The sequence below is a fragment of the Symphalangus syndactylus genome, chromosome 11, assembly GCF_028878055.3.
Source record: "Symphalangus syndactylus isolate Jambi chromosome 11, NHGRI_mSymSyn1-v2.1_pri, whole genome shotgun sequence".
NCBI lineage: Eukaryota > Metazoa > Chordata > Mammalia > Primates > Hylobatidae > Symphalangus > Symphalangus syndactylus.
The window spans coordinates 133070950-133093598 of record NC_072433.2 but is presented as its reverse complement, the minus strand read 5'-3'; the positions used below and the strand labels follow the sequence as shown (position 1 = coordinate 133093598).

The 22649-nt window shown below is 56.5% G+C and overlaps 1 protein-coding gene across 3 annotated transcripts in view; it reads right to left on the bottom strand.

Annotated features, from left to right (window-relative positions):
* Positions 1–22340, bottom strand: part of JPH3 (junctophilin 3) — a 97902-nt gene extending 75562 nt beyond the window's left edge. The window contains exons 1-2 of one of the 3 annotated variants that reach the window (XM_055232703.2): positions 21329–22340; positions 20094–20766 (exon numbers count right to left, since the gene is read on the bottom strand). In XM_055232703.2, coding sequence (XP_055088678.1) covers positions 20696–20766; positions 21329–21710 — 453 coding nt within the window. In that variant the 5' untranslated portion in view covers positions 21711–22340 and the 3' untranslated portion in view covers positions 20094–20695. Of the gene's footprint in view, positions 1–20093; positions 20767–21328 lie in introns of those variants that run through there. The other 2 variants (XM_055232702.2, XM_055232701.1) reach the window with 2 other exon arrangements.
* Between the last annotated feature and the right edge of the window lie 309 nt (positions 22341–22649).

Here is a 22649-nt window from a genome sequence, read left to right as displayed (position 1 = left end):
TGGCTCACAGAGTGAGACTCCATCTCAAAAAGTATATAAAATAAGGCCAGGCGAGGCAGCTCATGCCTGTAATCCCAGCACTTTGGGAGGCTGAGGTGGGTGGATCACATGAGGTCAGGAATTCCAGACCAGCCTAGCCAACATGGTGATACCCTGTCTCTACTAAAAATACAAAATTAGCCAGGCATGGTGGCGTATGCCTATAGTCCCAGCTACTCTGGAGGCTGAGGCAGGAGAATCCCTTGAACCCGAGAGGCAGAGGCTGCAGTGAGCCAAGATCGCGCTACTGCACTCCAGCCTGGGCAACAAGAGTGAAACTCTGTCTCAAAAAATAAAATGAAATAAATAAAAATTAAAAGAAGCTGTGGGGTATGTGTTCAACAGCTCTTCTCAGAGAGTTGGGCCCAGAGCGACCCACCCAGGCCACCCCCGAATCTCCACCCAGGAGGAAACGAAACCACGCAAATGTTCACAGCAGCACGACTCAGGATAGCCCCCAGGTGGAAACAGCCCAAAAGTGACCCAGGGCTAGCAAACAGCCCAAACCCTCATCCTAGGATAGGGTTACCCCAAGGCCTGCCCTGCATGGGGAGCCCGCCATGAGCCTCACGCCCACCCTGCCGGACGTCAGAGCAGCCAGCCAGGGAGGAATGAGCCAAGGACATCAGTGTCCACCCTCGCCTGCCTCCGCCAGGTTTGGGCTGTTTCCACCTGTGGGCCGTCCTGACTGGTGACAGATTCACACAAAACGCGGTGCCCTGCAGTGGAATACAAAGGAGTAGACTCATGTAGCCCCTACGCGGGTGAACCCTGCAAACAACGCTGGGCAACAGAAGTGACACACAAAAGGCCACTCAGCGTATGACCACGCATGCGAAACGTCAGAAGCAGCAAACCCACAAAGACAGAAAACGGAGTCTCGGTTACCGGGGCGGGGAGCGGTGGGAATGGGGAAGGGATAGCTAGCTAGAGGGTTTCTTCTTGAGACGATGAAAATGTTCTAAAATTGATTATGGTGAGAGTGACACAACTCTGAATATTCTAGAAACCACTGGACTGTACACTTTAAATGGGTGAATTGTATGGTGTGTGAAATATATGTCAGTAAAGCTGTATTTTTTTAAAGCCAGGTTTACTGGAGCCCTTTTTCTGCAATCAGAGAATGAGGGGGACCCTCCATTTGGGGAGTGATAGCTACAACCTGGCCTCTGGAGGCTGCCCCAGCCTCAGCCCTGGGGAGGGCTGCACAGTTACCCTGTCCCCTCCCAGCTTGCAAGGACACACCTAGACTTCTGGGCAACGCCAAGGCCATGTTCGACGGCAATACCCTCCATTCCCGTTATGGGGGCTCCATGGTGGCTCTCACAGGAGGGGGATTTCCCAGAAAGCTTGCTCTGTGGCCTTGGGGGACCCCACAGCTGGGCATGTGGTCCCCAGGGAGGAAATCACAGTTTTTAAGCTGTGCCCCTAAACCTCCACAGACACCGCAAAATCTGCCCAGAGGGTCCCTGTGGCCCATGCGATGTGGGGGAGTGTTCGGGCCAGGACCAGCACAGGACTCAGATATGGGGCCTTAGATTTCAGGCACCACTTTCGCTCCGAAGGAGGAGGGTGAGGTGAGAGGGTCTGGAACCCGGGGTCTACAGCTCCCAAGGGGTTCACAGAGGGAATTCGAGGTTGTTTTGTTAGGGAATGAAATTACATCCTTATTTTCACAAAGCTTTACTTGAAATTTAGCATTTCCTTAAACTAGAAGATGCCTCAGCCCACAGCGGTACTGGCCACATTGGTGACTCTGTCACTCATGGAAACGGCATGTCCCCACATAGCGAGAACAAACATCCTAGGATAGGGTTACCCCAAGGCCTGCCCTGCCTGGGGAGCCCGCCATGAGCCTCACGCCCACCCTGCCGGACGTCAGAGCAGCCAGCCAGGGAGGAATGAGCCAAGGACATCAGTGTCCACCCTCGCCTGCCCCTGCAGCCCTCTATGGATACTGGCTCCGAGTGTCAGCCAGGCCTTGGGCGAGGGATGCTCAAAGCAAGGAAGGTGCTGAGGATGTCCAGTGTGCAGGACCACACAGCTCCCAGGAGACCAGGACGAGAGCTTGGCCCATGCTGGAACCCAAGCTGGCTGGGCAGTGTCCAGGGTGGGCAGAGTGGACCCCTCCATTGAGGCCCCCACTGCTGCCTCAGAATCTGTGGGTCTGGCCTGGGAGGGGCCTGGACACTCCTGCAGCTCCCCTGCCCACAGCCGACCTCCACCAGGTCCCCCTGTGACCTTACCCCCGCTGCAGGACCCAGGTAGTAGCGGCCATTGCAGAGAAGGCAAGTCCTCCAGCGACCCTGGGACCCCAGGGCCGTCTCATACCCCCAATACCTTGCCAGCCCTGGAAGGGTGACCAGAGGCTGAGTTGGGGCAGGGCACTGGCTATTCAGTGCACTGGCTACTCCCCAGCCCCAGCCCACATTCCCCATTCACCCCAGGTTTGGAGTGGGACCAGGCCTCTGGGCGGTGGGGGGAGGTCTGATTTATCAGGAGGAGACCCTGACCATCTCTGGGACTCCCCCAGACCCCATGCACCCTCAGCTTCTCCTGCAGGTCCCAGCCCTCAGTTCCTCATGGAACTTCTTCTGAGCCCGCCTCTGGCAGACCTCCATCCCAGCCACAGCCTCGCAGAAGGGAGAGCTCTCCTCCCACCCCAGCCACAGCCTCACAGAGGGGAGCTCTTCTCGGCCCTGCCACAGCTGCTGCTACACAGGAAGGAGAGGCTGTCTGCACCCCCCTCTGCATCCAAGGGCCACAGCACCTGTTAGTCACTGAGAAATGGGAACACAGCTGGAGACATCCCCCCCCACCGCCAAAGGTCAGCAGCACCCGTTCTCATTCCAGCCACTCTCTGTCCTTGCTCACAGAGGCTTGGGTGCCCCCTGGGAAGCTGACCTCAGACGCAAGCCCAGGAGGAGAGAAGGAAATAGCTGGGCTTTCTGGAAACTTTCCCTGAGCCATCACCCAAGAGTCCTGGAGACGCGGGGACGCAGAGGACCAGCTGAAGACTCGAAAGGCAGGTGGCTGTGGGGCAGACGGCGGCAGAGAGGTGGCTTGCGGTGGCATGTGGCTGGCTCTGGGGCATACCCTCCACCCCAAAGGGGCCCCCCGACACCTGGAGCTCCCGCCAGTCTGCGTCGTTCTTCTGTTGGATATAAACCATCTCCCAGAACACCACATGTGGACAAGGCCACTCTGAGATCACAGTAGAGTGAGACAGAAACAGGTCACTGTGCCACCCACGATCACCAATCATCCCCTCTCTCAGCTAAGATGAGGGACGGCTGCTTCTTGACCGATCTCCACGTGATTTCGGTGCAGGTCTCCCATGTCTACAGGCAACAGTGACAGAGTCACCCACAAGAGAAATGCCCCCTTTCTAACAGCACCTCGTCTAGTGAGCCCCACGTCCCTAGACCCTCCTCTCCCCACTACCCACCCAAACCCCAAACCCTAGAAGGGCTCTTCCCAACACCCTCTCGCCCTGTGGTTCCTGCAGGAGTGTCCACCCTCATTGCAGGGAGGAATAAACCCAGCCCTTCAACCAGAGACTTTCGGGGGCTTGGCTGGCTGCATCCACCGTCTGAGACAGTGCTGGGTGTTTGCACAGCAATTGCTCCCGGCCAGCAGCTGCAGGTGGGTGCGTTTCTCTCAGAGGAGAATCACGAGAGGAAGCCCTGGGGCCTGGGGTTGGCCAACGCTCCTGAGAGCAAGAAGGCACTGGTGGGGATTCAGAAGCCCCCAGGCCCAGCCCTGTGGCCTTGGATTCACAGGGCTCAGAACCAGGCCCAGACCACCCTGAAGCCCCTTGCACAGCTGCGGATCCCAGGTCTGGGCTGTTCCTGCCCCGAACCCCCTCCCCCAGACTCCGTCTATAGGATTTTGAGTGGCCACCTCCTTCTGTCAGCAGCCCCTCCCGACACAGAGCAGATGGGGGCACTGGCCCTGGCGCTCTCGGCCAAGGCGGGTCCAGCTGCCAGGGCGAGAAGTTATCTGCTGACCCCCACGCTCCAGGGGACCAGTTTCTTTTTATTTTTCTTTTTGAGACAGAGTCTCGCTCTGTTGCCCAGGCTGGAGTGCAGTGACGCGATCTCAGCTCACCGCAACCTCCACCTCCCGGGCTCAGGTGATTCTCCTGCCTCAGCCTCCTGAGTAGCTGGGACTACAGGCGCCCACCACCATGCCCGGCTAATTTTTGTATTTTTTGGTACAGATGGGGTTCCACCATGTTGGCCAAGCTGGTCTCAAACTCCTGACCTCAAGTGATCAGGCCTCAGACTCCCAAAGTGCTGGGATTATAGGCATGAGCCACCGTACCCAGCCCAGGAGCCCAGTTTCTATTGAATGCTCCCAACATTCCCAAGAGACCTCTTCACAGGGCCGGAGACTGAGGCAGGCAGGCAGGGAGGCCCAGAGCCGCTCCAACAGCAGAACTGTGTGGCCTTGGGAAGTGTGCCGCATCCCTTGCCTCAGTCTCCTCCTCTGGGCAGCAGGAGGACAGCACCTCACAGGGCTGCTGTGTGAAAACCAAGGAAAGACACAAAAAGAGCTGTGGTGTAAACACAGGGAACAGCAGCGTCAAAACCTGGAAGGGAGGGGCGAGGAACAATTCACGTCCCCCACCACGGCAGGACTGACGTTCCCCCCTCTGCAGCCCTTCCCCTCCCTCTCCTCACAGCCCACTCCTCTCCCTTTTCTCCTTCTTCCCCTCCTTCTCTCCCTCTCTCTCTCTCCTTCTCTCTCTTCCTGACTCTTCTTTCTCTCCTCTCTTCTCTCTCCTCTTCCCTCTCTTCTCTCCTTCTCTCTCCCTCTCTCCTTCTCCCTCTTCTCTCTCCCTCTCTCTCCATCTCTCTCCTCTTCACTCTCTTCTCTCCTCTCTCCCTCTCTCCTCTCTCTTCTCTCTCCCTCTCTCTCCTTCTCTCTCTCTCTCCCTCCCCACCCACCTCTCTGCTAACCATACCCCCATGCAGGCTCAAATGCCCCTTCCCTTTGCCCCTCCCGCTCTGGGCCATGACACCAGGACCCTGCCCCTATGGGTGTCTCCTGGTCACTGTCGCTGCAGTCCCTTCCCCCGGCCTCTGCTGCACTCTTCCACACAGGAATGCACATAAACTTGCTCAGGATGGGTCTCTGCAGTGTGCACACGGCCAGCCAGGCTCAGCCTGCGCTGGGATCCCAGTCCCCACCTGAGGGACCCCAGAGCCCAGGTGACTCCCACACTTCTCCCTCCCACGCAGTACTGTGGGCTGGGACCTCCGTTTCCCAGGGGATTTACCTCTGGCTCTTGTTGTTCTTAACAACTGGATTGGCTCTGGCACACCCAAGGGTGAAGTGTGAGGGACCCTTGGGCTCCTTGCGCACTGGGTCCCAGGGTGGCCCTGTTCCTTCTGCCCTTGGTGCTCACAGATGCTCCTCCTGAAGTCTGAGAGGCCCCACGGTTCCTCCCCCACCCGCTCACCAGCCTCACTCCCTAGAAGGCATCTCCAGCCCCCTCCTTGCGCCCCATCTGTGCCCCACAGGGAGCTGTGCAAGGCTGACTGACGGGTCCTATTCCCCCAACCAAGAAGTCCCAGGGCTCTTTGTTCACCACCGTCCCCAGGGCCAGCTTGTTGCCTGGCACACAGTCGGCGCTCAATAGATACTTGTGTGGCCCAACATCCCCCCAGAGTCCATGGCTCCTCCCTCTGCCTGCAGCCGTCGTGGTGTCCGAGGACCGGAGCTGGTGAGCAGAGCCGGATAGTGACAGCCGGACCCCAGACCCCTCCAAGCCGCAGACTGCGATCCTGGCTCTGTCCTGTCGCCACTTACTGAGCACCTACTGTGTGCATGGCACCGTGCCTGGTACTCTGGAGCCAAGAGACAGACACTCAGCGCAGTTTATCTCACAGGTCCAACCTCCAACGGAGCAGGCAGCCTGCAGCCGGGCGGGCTCGGGTGCAGGGGAGCCGGGGGTCACAGTGGTGTCTACAGCCTACGAAAATGTCACAACTCAACAGTAAGAAGACAAATAATCCTTCTTTTTTTTTTTTTTCTTAAGACAGGGTGTCGCCCTGTCACCCAGGCTGGAATGCAGTGGCGTGATCACAGCTCACTGCCGCCTTGACTTCCTGAGCTCAAGTGATCCTCCTGCCTCAGCCTTCCTATAGCTGGGACTACAGGCACCACCATGCCCAGCTAATTTTTTGCATTTTTTATAGAAATGTTTTGCCATGTTGCCCAGGCTGGTGTGCAGTGCCCGCCCCCCCCCCCGCTTTTTTTTTTGTTTGAGACAGAGTCTTACTCTGTCACCCAGGCTGGAGTGCAGCGGCACAATCCTGGCTCACTGCAACCTCTGCCTCCCAGGTTCAAGGGATTCTCCTGCCTCAGCCTCCGAGTAGCTGGCATTACAGGTGTCTGCCACCACACCCAGCTCATTTTCGCATTTTTAGTAGACATGGGGTTTTGCCATGTTGGCCAGGCTGGTCTCAACTCCTGGTCTCAGGTGATCTGCCTACCTCGGCTTCCCAAAGTGCTGGAATTACAGGTGTGAGCACTGTGCCCGGCCTGAAATGATCCAATTTTTAAATGGGCAAGGATCTGAACGGGCATTGCTCCAAAGATGTACCAATGGCCTACAGGCACCTAGACAGACTCAGCACCAGCCTCCAGGAAATCCATCCCAGAAGTGGCTGCAACCAAAAAGACAGGCGATGACTGGTGCGGATGAGGAGGCAGAGACACCAGAGCCCCCATGCTGCCGGCGGGAAGGAGTAAACGGCGCGGCTAGGTGGAAAAAGGCTGAGGTGCAGTTAGTGCCGAACACTGCCACTCTGTCTCCCGGGCCTGAGCTCCACAGTCTGTAAAATGGGCATGGCACATGGACGTACCTGGCCTCGCGGGGCTGTAGGACAGCAGGGACGATGGCCAACGGCCTAAGGGATGACGTATTTGCCACAAGGCCAGGCACAAGCCAGTGTGGTGTCCTCATCCTGCCTTTGCTCCTGTTCCCGGCCTGTCCACACCCTCCTTCCCCAGCTGCTGCCTGGCCTCCCTCCCTCCTCCTCCCTCCTCCTCCTCTGCCCACTTCTTGAGCCCTGGGGCTCCCCTAGGCTCCACCCTGTGTGTTTCTCCCCTCCCACTTTCTGTTTTCTTTAAATAATATTTTTTGCCTTATTTCCAAGTTATTTATTTATTTATTTATTTATTTTGAGACAGGGTCTCATTATGTTGCCCAGGCTGGAGTGCAGCGGCCCAATCTCAGCTCACTGCAACCTGCACCTCCTGGGCTGAAGCGATTCTCCCACCTCAGCCTCCAGAGTAGCTGGGACTATAGGCACAGGCTACCATGCCCCAGCTAATTTTTGTATTTTCTGCAGAGATGGCGTTTGCTTATGATGCCCAAGCTGGTCTCAAACTCCTGAACTCAAGTGATCCGCCCACTTCAGTCTCCTAAAGTGCTGGGATTACAGGCATGAGCCACCGCACCCAGCCACTCCCCTCCCACAATTCAATGCCACTGGGAGTGGGAGATACCCCGCCCCTTCCACCCAGACACAGCATCCCCACCATGGACGCACCCCTGCCCCAGCTGCACACAGCTTCTCTGCTGAGCATGTTTCATGGGCGACTCTCGGCCCCTGCACCTGCACCTGCTCCTTCTCCAAATCTCCTCAAAGACAGGACCGCTCCAGACTCCTGGCCTCCGCCCTACCATGCAGCCCCCCTACCTCCACAGCCCCCACCGGACCCAGCCACTATCTCCACTCCTTGGACACAGGCACCCCTCCCTAGAGGTGGCATCCCTCCCATGACCCCCAGCTTCCTCTCTGGCCCCCCATTTCCCTGCCCTCCCAGCATGAGAGTGACCACGTGAACTCAGCCATACAACTTCCACATGGCCCAGCACCAGCTCTCCTGGCATCCACTGTGGGGAAGCGAAGATGTCTGTGCACAGGAAAACCTGGACCTGAGAGTTGGCAGCAGCTTTTTAAATTCACAACGTCCCACACTGGAGACACCCCAGATGCCCTTCAAGGGACAGATGGTTAAACAAACTGGTCCATCCACACCGTGGGACACCACCCAGCAATAAGAAGGAAAGGACTGTTTTATTTGTTTTTTTTGTTTGATGTTCGTTTGTTTTTTAAGACGGAGTCTCACTCTGTCACCCAGGCTGGAGTGCAACGGCACGATCTCAGCTCACTGCAACCTCTGCCTCCCAGGTTCAAGTGATTCTCCTGCCTCAGCCTCCCGAGTAGCTGTGATTACAGGCACGTGCCACCGCACCTGGCTAATTTTATATTTTTAGTAAAGATGGGGTTTCACCGTGTTGGCCAGGCTGGTCTCGAACTCCTGACCTCAGGTGATCCACCCGCCTAGGCCTCCCAAAGTGCTGGGATTACAGGCGTGAGCCACCGCAACCAGCCTGGAATGAACTATTGATACAGGCAACACCTGCAAGAATCTCCAGCCAATGAGGCTGAGTGATGAAAGCCAGCCCCAAAATGACGAATTGTACAATTCCATTAACAGAGCGTTTTGGAAACAACTAAACTGAAGGAATGGAGAACAGCTCAGAGGCTGCCAGGTAGGGGCAGTGGGTGTGGCTACAAAAGGACAACACAAGGGACCCCGGGGCGCGGGTGCTCCCCATCTTGTGTCCATGTCAATATCCGGTTCCGACATGTCATCAGTTTCACAGGATGCTACCTCGGGGGAGACCAGATGAGGGGGACACCAGATCTCTGATCTATTCCTCACCACTGCCTGGGAATCTACAGTGATGTCAAAATAAAAAGTGTAATTACAAAAATACAAAACCTGGCCGGGCGCAGTAGCTCACACCTGTAATCCCAGCACTTTGGGAGGCCGAGGCGCGTGGATCACGAGGTCAGGAGATCAAGACCATCCTGGCTAACTCGGTGAAACCCTGTCTTTACTAAAAACACAAAAAGAAATACAAAAAATTAGCCAGGCGTGGTGGCGGGCGCCTGTAGTCCCAGCTACTTGGGAGGCTGAGGCAGGAGAATGGCGTGAACGTGGGAAGTAGAGCCTGCAGTGAGCTGAGATCGCGCCACTGCTCTCCCGCCTGGGCAACAGAGGGAGACTCTGTCTCAAAAAAAAAAAACTACACACACACACACACACACACACACACAACCAGATTGCATTGCTGTTCTGCTTAAATCAGACAATGTCGTTCCCAGGCCCTGGACAAAATTCAAAGTCCCCCAACCCTGGGGCCTGGACGCTGTGCTCAGACCCCGTGCCCTTCTCCCAGCTGCGGCAGCCACAGGGCTCTCTGAACACCAAGCAGGCTCTGGCCGTGGTGCCCCTGCACGCACGGTCTCCCTCCTGCAGGCTCTTCCTCCCTCTCTCCCCACCGCCGGCCCCTCCTGTCGCTCAGAGCTCGCCTCATTGACCACCCATCGGCCCATCCAGCCATGATTTCCGGAGCTCTCCTCTGCTGTCGGGTGCTGTGCCCGGGGCTGACCCCAACAGACCTGGTCTCTGCCCCCACCCGCCTCCCCCTAGCAATGCCTCATTGTAGAGGAGGGAAGGCGGCTGGAGCTTCTCAAGGGGTGGTCCCAGCACCCACCTGCATTGAATGGCCCTGGCTGTGTGATCCTCCCAGGCATTCCTGGGCTCCCTTCTGGACAGCCCGGGTAAGGGAAGCCAGGTCAGGTGACCCAGATGTGCACAGAGTTTGAGACTCGTGACTGGAGTTATGGAGTCCCTGCTCCATCACTTCCACTTCTGTTGCCTCTCTGAGCCTGTTTCCCATCTGGAAAATGGGGGAGCCATGTTTTCCTCACAAGGAGATGAAACAAATGAACAGGGAAAGCTCCAGTGCCTGGCCCCACTCGCTAGGCAGGAAAGAACCCACAGCAGCTGTCACTCAAGTCCATGCTGAGCTGGGGAAGAAGGGCTCAGGACAAGAAAGAAAGTTCTGGGTATCCCACATTGCCTGGATGCTGACCCCAAGGGTGCGGGGCCTCCAGAAGGGGGCGAGGTGAAAGACCAACTCTGCCTGGGTCTACTCCAGCCCAAGCCTCCACCAGGCCTGTAGGAATCTGCTGACCCTGGCCTATTTTCCTACTCACTGTGCAAACTGAGATCAGTCTGGGCACACTTAGGCCCTGGGGAGGATGGACAGGTTCTTATCTGGGGATCTGTGGATGGGTCTCCGGGAACCTGTGAACCCTCAGGAGAGCCACCAACCCTCATGTGTGCAGGGACCTGCCTTTATTCTGGGAGGGGACGCACAGCTCCTCACGTGTGCAGGGACCAGCGTTTATCCTGGGAGGGGACGCGCAGCTCCTCATGTGTGCAGGGACCTGCCTTTATCCTGGGAGGGGATGCGCGGCTCCTCGTGTGTGCAGGGACCAGCGTTTATCCTGGGAGGGGACGCGCGGCTCCTCACGTGTGCAGGGACCAGTGTTTATCCTGGGAGGGGACGCGCGGCTCCTCGTGTGTGCAGGGACCAGCGTTTATCCTGGGAGGGGATGCACGACTCCTTGTGTGTGCAGGAAACTGCCTTTATCCTGGGAGGGGATGCACAGCTCCTCACATGTGCAGGGACCAGTGTTTATCCTGGGAGGGGACACGCGGCTCCTCGTGTGTGCAGGGACCTGCCTTTATCCTGGAGGGCACACGCGGCTCGTGTGTGCAGGGACCTGCTTTTATCCTGGGAGGGTACGCACAGCTCTGTGTCCACACCACACTGGCAGTCCCCCAAGCTTACAAATTGCTCGGGGCAAAACCTCTCCGCCCCTGCTTCAATGTGAGACCCCGGGCAGGGCCCCTCCCTTGGTGGGCCTCAGTTTCCTCATCTGTAAAGCAAGGGGGCCCCTGGAGTGCTGGCTCCATCAAGAAAGGCATCTCGGGGCACTGGAAACAATTCTGCAGCCAGAAACAACTTTGCAGCAGTGTGACCTCAGCGAGTGTGACCCCGTGAGCCTCACCTTTCCTGTCTTTTAAATGGGAGCGGAATGCCTTATCTCAAGGCATTATCTTAAGGAGTGTAAGATACAATTTCTGTGATAAAATGCCCAGCACAATACTTGGAACAAAATGGATGTTTTAGGAAGAAGTGTTTTTCTTTCAAAGGAATTCCCTGGCTTTGCAGTTACAGGTTATCAGACACAGTCAGCCCTTTACAGCTTCGGGTTCCGAGTCCACAAATTCAACCAACTGCAGGTCAAAAATATATTTAAAAACAACACAATAGGCTGGGCTGGATGGCTCACACCTGTAATCCCAGCACTTTGGGAGGCTGAGGTGGGCGGATCACTTGAGGTCAACAGTTCAAGACCAGTCTGGCCAACATGGTGAAACCCCGTCTCTACCAAAAATACAAAAATTAGCCAGGCATGGTGGTGGGCGCCTGTAGTCCCAGCTACTCGGGAGGCAGAGGCAGGAGAATGGCTTGAACTCAGGAGGCAGAGGCTGCAGTGAGCTGAGTTCATGCTACCTGTAATCCCAGCACTTTGGGAGGCCGAGGCGGGCAGATCATGAGGTCAGGAGATCGAGACCATCCTGGCTAACACAGTGAAACCCCGTCTTTACTAAAAAAAATACAAAAAATTAGCCAGGCGTGGTGGCAGGCGCCTGTAGTCCCAGCTACTCGGGAGGGCTGAGGCAGGAGAATGGCGTGAACCCGGGAGGCAGAGCTTGCAGTGAGCCAAGATCGCGCCACTGCACTCCAGCCTGGGCTACGGAGTGAGACTCCATCTCAAAAACAAAAACAAAAAAAAACAAAAAAGAAAGAAACGTAGGTATTGTCCTTGGAAATTTTCTAGTCTACTTTATTTTATTTTTTATGAGACGGAGTCTCACTCTTTCACCCAGGCCAGACTGCAGTGGGGCTATCTCGGCTCACTGCAAGCTCTGCCTCCAAGGTTCACGCCATTCTCCTGCCTCAGCCTCCAGAGTAGCTGGGACTACAGGTGCCCACCACCTCGCCCGGCTAATTTTTTTTGGTATTTTTAGTAGAGACGGGTTTCACCGTGTTAGCCAGGATGGTCTCGATCTCCTGACCTTGTGATCCACCCGTCTCGGCCTCCCAAAGTGCTGGGATTACAGGCGTAAGCCACCGTGTCTGGCCTCTAGTCTACTTTATTTTAATGTACTATATTAATTTCATGAACCACTTGACTCAGAGTTTGAAATACTCTATCTAAAGCTGCAACTCTAGGCCCTGCTTGCTGTGACCAAATACTCAGACTGGGACCCCCGCCTTAAAGTTTCCAGTGTCGGTGGTCTCGGGCAGACCCCAGCATGGGTCAGTTATCAAAGCTCCCAAGTGATGTCCAGCTACAGATGCTCCGGATGAGTGGTCCTCAACCTGCACTGAACCTTAGAATCACCTGGAACGTTTAAAAAAAGAATCCCCGGCCAGGTGCAGTTGCTCACACCTGTAATCCCAGCACTTCAGGAGGCCAGGTGGGCGGATCGCCTGAGCTCAGGAGTTTGAGACCAGTCTGGGAAACACGACAAACCCCCATCTCTACAACAAATACAAAAATCAGCGGGGCATGGGGGGTGCATGCCTGCAGTCCCAGCTACTCAGGAGGCTGAGGTGGGAGGATGGCTTGAGCCCAGGAGGCAGAGGTTGCAGTGAGCCACAATCACACACTATTGCACTCCAGGATGAGAGACGGAGCCAGACCCTGTCTCAAAAAATTAAAATAAAAAGAATCTCAATGCCTAGGCTGTACCCAGAGGACCTCAAGCAGCACCTATGGGTGGGGCCCGGGCATCTGCATTTTCTAAAGCAACCTAGATGAAACCCATGCACAGCTAATGTTAAAGTGAGTGCACCAAAGCAGCAAAGCAGTGTCTCCTGCACTGCAGCCACCTGAGCATCTCCAAACACACATTCTGACCCTGGAGGTCAGTGGCAGGCCTGACACCCTGCATTTCTAACCGTCTCCCAGGGACATTCTTAGTGACTCGAATGTGTAGCCAGGCTTAGAAGGCACAAGCCCAGGACTGTGGTTCTTAATGTGAGGTCCCCAGATCAGCAGCCTCAGCTTCGCCTGAAATTTGTAAGAAATATAAATTCTTGGGTGGCATCCCAGGCCCAGAGACTCAGGGGTGGGGCTGGAAATCTGTGTCTTGACACATCTTCCAGGTGGTTCTGGTAACACTCAAGCTTGGGAAGCACCGGCATAGAGCAGCAGACAGAGGTGGGCCCAAGTCCTGCCCAACTCAGACTCCACCAGCAGCAGAGAGAGCGACTCTCGGTGTTTTTGGAAAGCATTTGCACCAGAAAGCCTTCCCTGGGTCCAGAACAACACCCATGACATTCATAGGAAGGAGGGAGATGGCACATGTTGAGAAGGAAAAAAATGTCATGACTAAATCATAGAGACGGGGAAGCTGAGGCTGAGGGAGACGTGGCCTCCAACAAATCTGCAGCCTCAGGCTTGGGATAACAACTCTCACCCTACTGCCCTTCCAGACTCAACTCAGGCACTGCCTACCCCCAGAAGCCTCCGCTGCTCCTTCAGGGACACCCACACCTCCCCTGACCCTCCTTAGGTCCCTGCCCTGTGGTGCTCCCATTCAGGACCCCCACTGTGGCATGAGAAACCCTGAATTATTCCATATATCTCGGTTTTGCAGCCCTGTTCAGACTCCTTATTCTTCCTCGTAGAACATCGGACATCCTATTTCTTGCATTTTCATTTTTATGTGTTTGTTTCTTTTTTTCCAATCTTCCACATTACCGCAAATAGTCAGTGCTCAGCAAATACTTACAGGCTGATTCACTGAGGTTAGACCTGAGCTTTTCTGTCTTTGTGCCTTGAACACAGTCTGAACTCGGCAAATGCTTCTCCAATGACTGAATGAATCAAGCCAAGGAAAAGTGAGCAGTAAAAAGATGCTGAGAAATTAAGCAGACTGGAGGGTACTCATCTTTCTGTGGGTCTTTCTTCGCAGTTTGCAAATGAATGCTACTCATCAAATCGTGGTCCAAAAATGCCTCCCAGTCACGACTGCTGCTCGTCATTAGAATGGTATCGCTCCATTGTTCGCTGCATTCAACACCATCGTCTTTCTCATATGAAACACTGGCAGTCTCTTGAGGAGCAATGACACAGTCAACCACAAAACAAAACTGATCAAGGAATTAGAACAGGCATGTTTTAATGCTAACTGTAAATTGAGACTGACCTGTGGACATGAGGGTCTCAGGGAAAAATTTTCCTGTAACTACGTCCAATTCTAAGGTCTTGCAATGGAACAGGCATATGAAATAATGATAGCAAACAAAATGACCAAATACTACCACACTTACTTGCACAATTCATTCATTCCACAAATATTTATTGACCACCACGTGGCAGCACCATTTTAGTCACTGGGCACATGGCAGTCACCAGCATGGACACAAACCCCTTCCCATATGGAGCTTACACTCCAGACCAGTGTTGCCCAATAAAGCTTTCTGCACCGATGGAATGTTCTGGATTTACATTGTCCAATATGGTGGCCACTAGTCCCATGTGGCTGTTGAGCCCTTGAAATGTGGCTGGTACTGGTTCGTGGCCTGTTAGGAACCCGGCCACACAGCAGGAGGGGAGTGGCGAGTGAGTGAGCAAGCAAGTGAAGCTTCGTCTGTATTTACAGCTGCCCTGCAACACTTGCATTACTGCCTGAGCTCCGCCTCCTGTGACATCAGCAGCAGCATTAGATTCTCACAGGAACGCGGAGCCTACTGTAAACTGCTCATGCCAGGGACCTAGTTTGCACACTCCTTATGAGAATCTAATGTCCGATGATCTGTCACTGTCTCCCATCACCCCCAGATGAGACCGTCTAGTCGTAGGAAAACAAGCTGAGGGCTCCCACTGATTCTACATGATGGTGAGTTGTATTATTACTTTACTATATATTACAATGTAATAATAATAGAAATAAAGCACACAATAAATAGAATGTGCCTGAATCATCCCAAAACCATCCCTCAACCCTGGGCAGTAGAAAAATTGTCTTCCATGAAATTGGTCCCTGGTGCCAAAACGGTTGGGGACCGTTGGTCTAGAGGATTCACCCACTGAGGCAGATGTAAAGAGAACGGTGGCGAAAGAGTTTCACTGACTGATACAGACAAATCGTTCCTTTGCCTGCCTTTGGCTGTGCACCTATGACCCCTGTTATGCTCCAAGAGAAACTGAACACACACAGCCTATGGCAGGAATACACCTTAGACTTCAGAGCAACTTCTCTACATCTTACTAGAGTCTCACCCTAGGCCGGGCACGGTGGCTCACACCTGTAATCCCAACACTTTGGGAGGCCGAGGCAGGCAAATCGCCTGAGTTCAGTTCAAGACCAGCCTGGCCAACATGGCAAAACACCGTCTCTACTAAAACACAAAAAATTAGCCACGTGTGGTGGCGTAAGCCTGTAATCCCAGCTACTCGGGAGGCTGAGGCATGAGAATAACTCGAGTGCAGGAGGCGGAGGTTGCAGTGAGCCAAGATCACTCCACTGCACTCCAGCTTGGGCTACAGGGTGAGACTCCATCTCAAAATAGATAAATAAATAAATAAAAACAAAAAAATAAAGTCTCACCCCCAAACCCACCTCCACAAGCTGGGAGCTGCTCTCCCAGTTGACCAGAAGAGGATGTGACCTCAGAAGACACTCACTTCTTCAGGAAGGACTGACAGTGTGGGGGTGAAAAATAGGCAGGCATGCCAAGTGGCAGCCCTTCCTGGAGCATGGAATCCATGCACTGACTGACTAGGACCAGGCACTCTTCTTCTTTTTCTTTTGAGATGGGGTCTGGCTCTGTCAGCAGGCTGGAGTGCAGTGGCACCATCTTGGCTCACTGCAGCCTTGACCTCCGGGGCTCAAGCGATCCTCTCACCTCAGCCTCCTGAGTGGTGGGACCACAGGCGTGCATCACCACACCTGGCTAATTTTTGTATTTTTTGTAGAGACGGGGTCTCACAATGTTGCCCAGGCTGGTCTGAAACTCCTGGGCTCAAGCGAACCTCCCATCTCAGCCTCCCAAAGTGTTGGGATTGCAGGCGTGGCCCCCACATCTGGCGCAGGCGTAGGCACACTTCTGGTGGTTGAGTGTGCTGGAGGGTCCAGGACCATGCTGTCACTGGCAAGGAGAGGTGGTTTGGCTTGAAAAGGATGCCCAGAGGGAAAGTAAGCCCAGCCGTCCACCCCACCCAGGCAGGCCAGGCAGCAGCCGGGAGCGCTCTCCAAGGTCCTGAAGGGACTGCCTCTCTTCTCTTCTCTCCTCTCCTCTCCAGACTGGAAGCCAGCACCTTAGTCAAGTTCCAGCCAGGACCCCAGTGCAGCGGTGGCTCTATCCACCACACGGCCTCTCACAGCCAGGAAGCTACCAGCGGGGGAAGCGGCCAATCCAGAGAGACACGGACCAATGTGGAAAATTCACACCAACATCACCCTCTCCTCTAGTACTCACAAGTCTTTTTGTCATCTAAGGACACAAAGGGCGTTACATTCAACATTATTAGCTCACAGTTGAGAGCTCGTCATATTTAGAGTTGTGGAGGCTTGGGGAAAACAGGAAGAAAAAGTCTAGAAGAGCAACAGCACAGGCTCCTGCCCCTACCCCCACACTCCACCCCTTCCTGCTATCTCCGGCTGGGTGTCCTCAGAAGAGAAGGGGTCAGAGTTCTCTCTCTCCCTCTCTGTGTCAGCTGGGACTGCTCACTCACTACTCCAGATCACTGCTGTAGGCGGGTGCTGGTCCTCACTCCCCGGCCAGCTCATCTCAGGATTCCTCATACAAAGCCCGTCAAATGGCCTCCGGGCCGATGTGGGTAGGGTTGCCCTTCAGCCACATTTGTTTCTCAGTTATAACTGGCAACAAAAAACTCGCTGTTTGCTTCTTCCTGTCTCTTTTCACCTTACGGAGCCTTTCACCACCCACCCCCCCAAAGTAGCAGAAAGAGAATCTCGGAGAAAACGCTTTCATCTCCACCTGCTCAGGGCTTACTCCTTGTTTCTGAAATCAGTTTCTGTTGGCATAGTCTCCGCACCAATGAACCTGATTCCTCCTAACCTGGGCACTCATTTTAAAAAGAATTTACTTGTCACATAGTCATAGCCAAGCACAAAGCATATGCCCAGTGGTAGTTTATTTTGTTTAGATGAGGGATTTTTCTCCCTAAAAGGGCACTAACAGCATAAACGTGTGTTTAAAATGGAAACGAAGCACACCACTGCCTCTGTCATCTGAGCTCCCCGTTTACAGGCCTGGTGGAGATTCAGAGTCCTTGGCCAGTGGGGAGCAAGCATGGCCGTGAAGGCGCAGTGGCTGCGTTTTGGGGGACAGGGTGGAAAATGTCTCCGGGTGGCAGGTGTTTTGTGCGCGTGTGTGTGCGCAGGCGCCTGGGGGGATCTGAATTCTGACTGTGGGTGTGTGTGATTTGTGTGGGTTGAGGAATCTGGGCCGGTGAACGGGACCTGAGTATGAGGGGGAGAGGCTTGGGCGTGAGATGACTCATATCTTTCAGGGTGTAGGAGGGCTTATTGGAGGGGGTAACTTTTGATTCGAGGGGTTCTGTGTACACAGCACCCGAAGGAAAGATCTACCTGTGCTGTGCAGCACAGGCATGCATGGAGGGCCTCAGGGGGCCAGGGGGCCTGGGCAGGGTATGGGTTTACCGTCTGTGCACGGGCATTCACCTGCAATTCTGGGCCACTGTACACACAAGAGAACGAGAGATATAAAGGAGAGGAAAGAACAGGAGGTATTTTTGCCCAGGGGCATTTAGAGAGAGATGTACCTAGCAAAAGTCCAGGCTCTGGGACGGCTGTCCTGAGCGTGATGCCTGCTGGTTCCTCCCAAGCCACACCCACTGGAAGCCTCCACTTTCCAGTGTGGAAAATGGGAATAACAAGAAAATCACCCTCTAGAGGTGTAAGAATTAAGGGCTATAATTCATTTAACAATTGCCACATGCTTGGCAGACAGTAAGTATCTAATATTGCTATTTATCATCATTTACATGATCACCAGTCTCAAGTCCAGATATTGGTTCTAATAATGATCATTGTAAGTGACATGCATTGCCTGGAAACTGTAATGATAAAACTAATGGTAAATCATAACGTATGCTTACTATATTCCCGGCACGGCCACGCACACCATTCTCAACTAATCCTCACCCACCTTACAGGAATTGTTATCAATCTCTTGTAAAGATGAAGAAACAAGCTCAGAGAGGTTAAGTAACCCGCCCAAGGTCACTAAACAGGGCGTGTAGGGCAGGGATTCAAGCCCGGGATGCAAGCTGGGGTTGTGACTTCAAGCAGGTGTGCCTGTACCCCACACCCCCAGGCCTCACCATGCAGATAGTAGAAGCTACTCGGCTCAATCAGGGAGTACCCTAAGGGGAGGACACACCTGGAGGAGGAGGAGTTGGCACAGGTGTCCCCAGCTGAAATTCCACACCAATTTCAGCTACATGTGGAATACACTGGCCGCTGGTGCATCATTCATGAAAATCGCCATTTCCCCAAGTCAGCACCGAGAGCTGGGCTAAGGTTCCGGAGCTTTGCTGATGGCTGCCCAATATTTCCCCATTTCTTGTGCAAAGGAAAATTCAGAGTGCAGCTGGGGCCATTAACTCCTTCCTCACTGCGACATGGCTGTCGCCACCCACCAGTTGACTGGGAAGGAGGCATGGAGGTCTCTGCCCCATTCTGGCGATCCCCACACCCTGCAGACTCCCTCCATGGGCTGCCTGGGGACACTCAGTGCCACAATCACCCCCTTCCCAACAGGAAGCTGGGAGCCTTCCAGAAAAGTGGCCCAGATGTCCAGGCCCGAGTCCCCAAGACCAGAAGGGTCAATTCTATTTCCCGTCATACCATGTTGCCAACCAAAAGGGAGAGCCAGCCATGAAGCTCCCCATCTGCGTCCCTGCCTGGCTTTGCCTATGGGAGAGCTGAGAACCGCATACCCCTTGAGAGGATGTTCACAATCTGGGCTTCTTTCGGGCAATGTGATGCGAGAACGAGGGGGGTTTTGGTCCCAGACAGATCGGGGATCCCTGCAGCCAAAAGGCTGCGACTCCTGAATCATACAGCCCGGGCCTTACTGGCCTCATCTGTAAAATGGACATGATCAGGCAGGACCACAAGGAGGGGAAGGGCTTAGGGGAGCAGGACGCTGAGGGAGCTGTCTGGCTGGAGTGGAGAGCCCAGGGAAGTGGACCCATGGAGAAAAACATCTCTCCCCTTAACCCGTCAGATCCTAAGCTAACGGCCACCACAGAATCAGATCCTTTCTTCCCTAAAAAGTCACAACATAATCGCCGCTCCTTCTCCCTCAAATGTAAGCTCCGTGAGGGCGAAGATCTGTGTCTGCTTTGCTCAGTGTGGTTTTTCCAAAGCCTAGGACACCTGGCTGTCTGCTTTGCTCAGCGTGGTTTTCCCAGAGCGTGGCACACCTGGCTCATAGCAAACATTCCATTAGTATTTGTTGAATGAAAGAAATGATTCCTCAGGACACTGGAGACGTCTGAGGAGCGTGGGCAGAGTGGGGTGCTCAGCCTCACCCCCAGATATTCTTGGGAGTTTCAGAGACAACGAAAGCCCTGGCTCCTCTCGTCCCCATGCCCTGCGTGAGCCCGGCCTGCACAGTCCTCCTGGAGCAGGCTCCGCCGGGAGCACCTCTGGAGGACAGGTCTGCAGAGCCTCGTGGCCAGAGCCTGGGGGTGATAGCAGCCCCTGGGCTCCAAACAGCCCAGCTGGAAGCGCCAGGCTGCCTGCCTGTCTCAGCCACCCACATCTGCTGCCCGGGCCTCCCTGTGCCTGCACGCGCGCACACACACACACACACACACACACACAGGCCCACAGCCTGGAACCAAGGGAGCACCGTCTGCTCCCGCCCGGCCCTCAGAGCCCCAGGGTCAGGGAAGCTCTCCAACCTGCTCCATGAAAACAACAATGGCACAGAAAAGGCCGCCTGAGACCGGGGCTGGGCACGGCTTTGACAGGCAGAAGCATTATATAATTAACTGCCCCAGACTCCTCCTCCTCTTCGGGTAATAACGAACCGTGCTTTTCAGTTGCATAAGCCAAAATAACAATTACTCTCCAGCCCCCTGCCACTCCTGGATGTGGCCGGGGAGCAGGTGTTCCGAGCTTTCTTCATGAAACTCGGAGGCAGCGAGCGGGCGGGGAGGACTAGAGCACACGTACGCTCAGGATTTTTATTCCCGGCAGAAGCACAAGTCATTGCTGCGTCTCACTCCCTTCCCAGGCATCCATGCCTGAAACAGGCGACCCGCCCGAGGGAGGCAGGGGACCCAGTGCCTCTGAGGATGAGCTCCCACATGGGAGTGGACTGGTCGGGGAAGCCAGTTTGTTTGGGGTCTGGCTTCCAGGAAAGGACCGGCTCCGTGCATGTCAGGTGCACTGAGGAGTGGATATCGGAGAGTCCGGGCAGGCGGGCAGCTGCAGAGCCGGCCAAGGCTCCCTGCACAGAAACCATCTTACAGCAGCAGCAGCAGCAACAGCAGCAGCAGCAGGCAGCTCCCTGGCTTCCGGCCCCGGCTCTGCCCCGAATGTGGTGGCATCTTAGAATGAAGGCACAGATCGATTCCCTCAACTAATGGTGAAAACGATGCAGCCACTGAAAGACGAGATTCCTCGGCTCTCACTGAGCAGATGGGCCTCCCTCCTCCCTCCAGCAGCCTGCTTCGACAGCGCTAGTCCGCGTCCAACCACCTAGAAGTGTATTGCCTGGCTGTTTTGGTTCGGGTTGGCATCTCCCGCCCCTAGCGCTCCCCATCACTCCCTTTCCCTCGGCTTGGGCAGATTCGGGGCTGAGGAAGGGCCTCGGGCGCCGCAGAAACACCAGAAGCGAAGCTGGGGCCTGATCGAAGGGCGGCCTCCAGGGTCGGGGGCAAAGCCAACAAGGGGAGGGGCCCTTCTCCCAGCCCCCTCTGCCCTTGCTGGGTTCCCCAGGGCCGCGGGCCCAGCCTGGCCCTTCCCGCAGGTCTCCGGCCTGCTGTGTCCGACGCACGGAGGCTCTGCTGGGCCCCGCCTGGCTCTGCCCCTGGAAAGCCCCCAACACCCTTCAGCTGGCACAGGGGCACTGTCCCCACCAGGCAGCGGGGCAACCTGTAGCCAGGAGCCGCCGCGGCCTCCAGGGAAGCCCGGGAAAGGCCCCTGGTGCCCACGGCCCAACCGGAGGACGCAGCTCAACTTCCCCAGAGATCCACAAAGAAGGGGCGCGATCGGAAGCAGGTCCCTCCCGCCCCGGCCCGGCCCGGCCCGCGGCACCTACCTCCGTCCGAGTAGGTCTCGGTCCCGTAGCCGTCCTGCAGCCCGTTGCTCCAGGTCCCTTCGTATTTGGCCCCGTTGCCCGCGCACTCCCGCACCCCGTAGCGCCCCTTGAATCCGTGCGTCCACTCGCCCTTGTACACCCACTTCCCCTTGCTCTCCAGGCCGATGCCGTGGCGCTTGCCCTGCGCCCAGGTGCCCTGGTACGTGTTGCCGCTGGGCCAGGTGTAGACGCCCAGCACCTCGAAGCCGTGGCTCCACGAGCCGGTGTATTCGCCTTGGCCCTTGGGGCCGGTGCAGACGCCATGGCCGTGCGCCTTGCCGTCCTCCCAGCCTCCACAGTAGGACCCTCCGTCGTCAAAATTAAACCTGCCCCCACTGGACATGCATGTAACTCGGTTCCAGATCCCGCAAACGGTGAAAACGGACTCAGGCGATCGACACAGCAGAGTCGCGGCCGCCGGCGGCCCTGGGTCGCGAGCGTTTTCCGGAGGAGAGGAGGACACGGCCCCGGAGCGCGGTCTCGGGCGCGGGCGGCCGCGGCGCCGGCTCCGGAGGAATTTCAGTCAATCGGGGGCGATTATTCCTTTTCGAGCTGCGCCGCGGAGCCTGACCAGCGTCTCGCGCTCCCGCTGGAGACAGGACCGGAGGGGAGGGGGAGGGGAGGAGGGAGGGAGGGGGCAGGAGCGGCGGCGGCGGGGCCCGCGGCTCCACCTCAGCGGCGAGAGGGCCCCTCGCCGGCAGCCCCGCGGGGAGGGCGCCGCGCCGAGGCCGGGCGGGGGGCGGCTCAGGCCCGGGCCGCGGCCCCCCACCTGCGGCTGCCGCGCTGCGGGCGCCCGAGGGCGGCGGCGGGGCCCGCGGGCGGCGGCGGCACGGGCGGCGGCGCTGGCGGCTGCACCATATTGGGGGCCGCGGGCCGGGCGCGGGGCGGCGGCGGCAGCAGCAGCAATGCGGCGGCTCGGGCGGCGGCCGCGGCGGTGGCGGTGGCGTGCGCTTCGGGCCTGGCTCGCGCGCTCGGGCCGCGCGGCGCGCGCCCGCACCCCGCCCGCCCGCGCGCCCCCGCCCGGTCCCCGCCTGCGCGCCCCCGTCCGCCCCCGTCCCCGCCCCCGCCCCCGCCCCCGCCCCCGGAGCGCGGCGGTCCCAAGAGGGGCGCGGCCCGGCCGGCTAGGGCGCGGCGCGCGGGCGGGGACCCCGGGCGCCCCGCCCTCCGCGCCCCCCGCCCCGGGCTCCCCGCCCTGGGCTTCCCCGGGGCCCCCTCCGGACTGGAAACCGGGGTCCAGCCGGGGCGCCCCCGCCCCCTCCGGGAGTGGGATTTAAAGGCACAG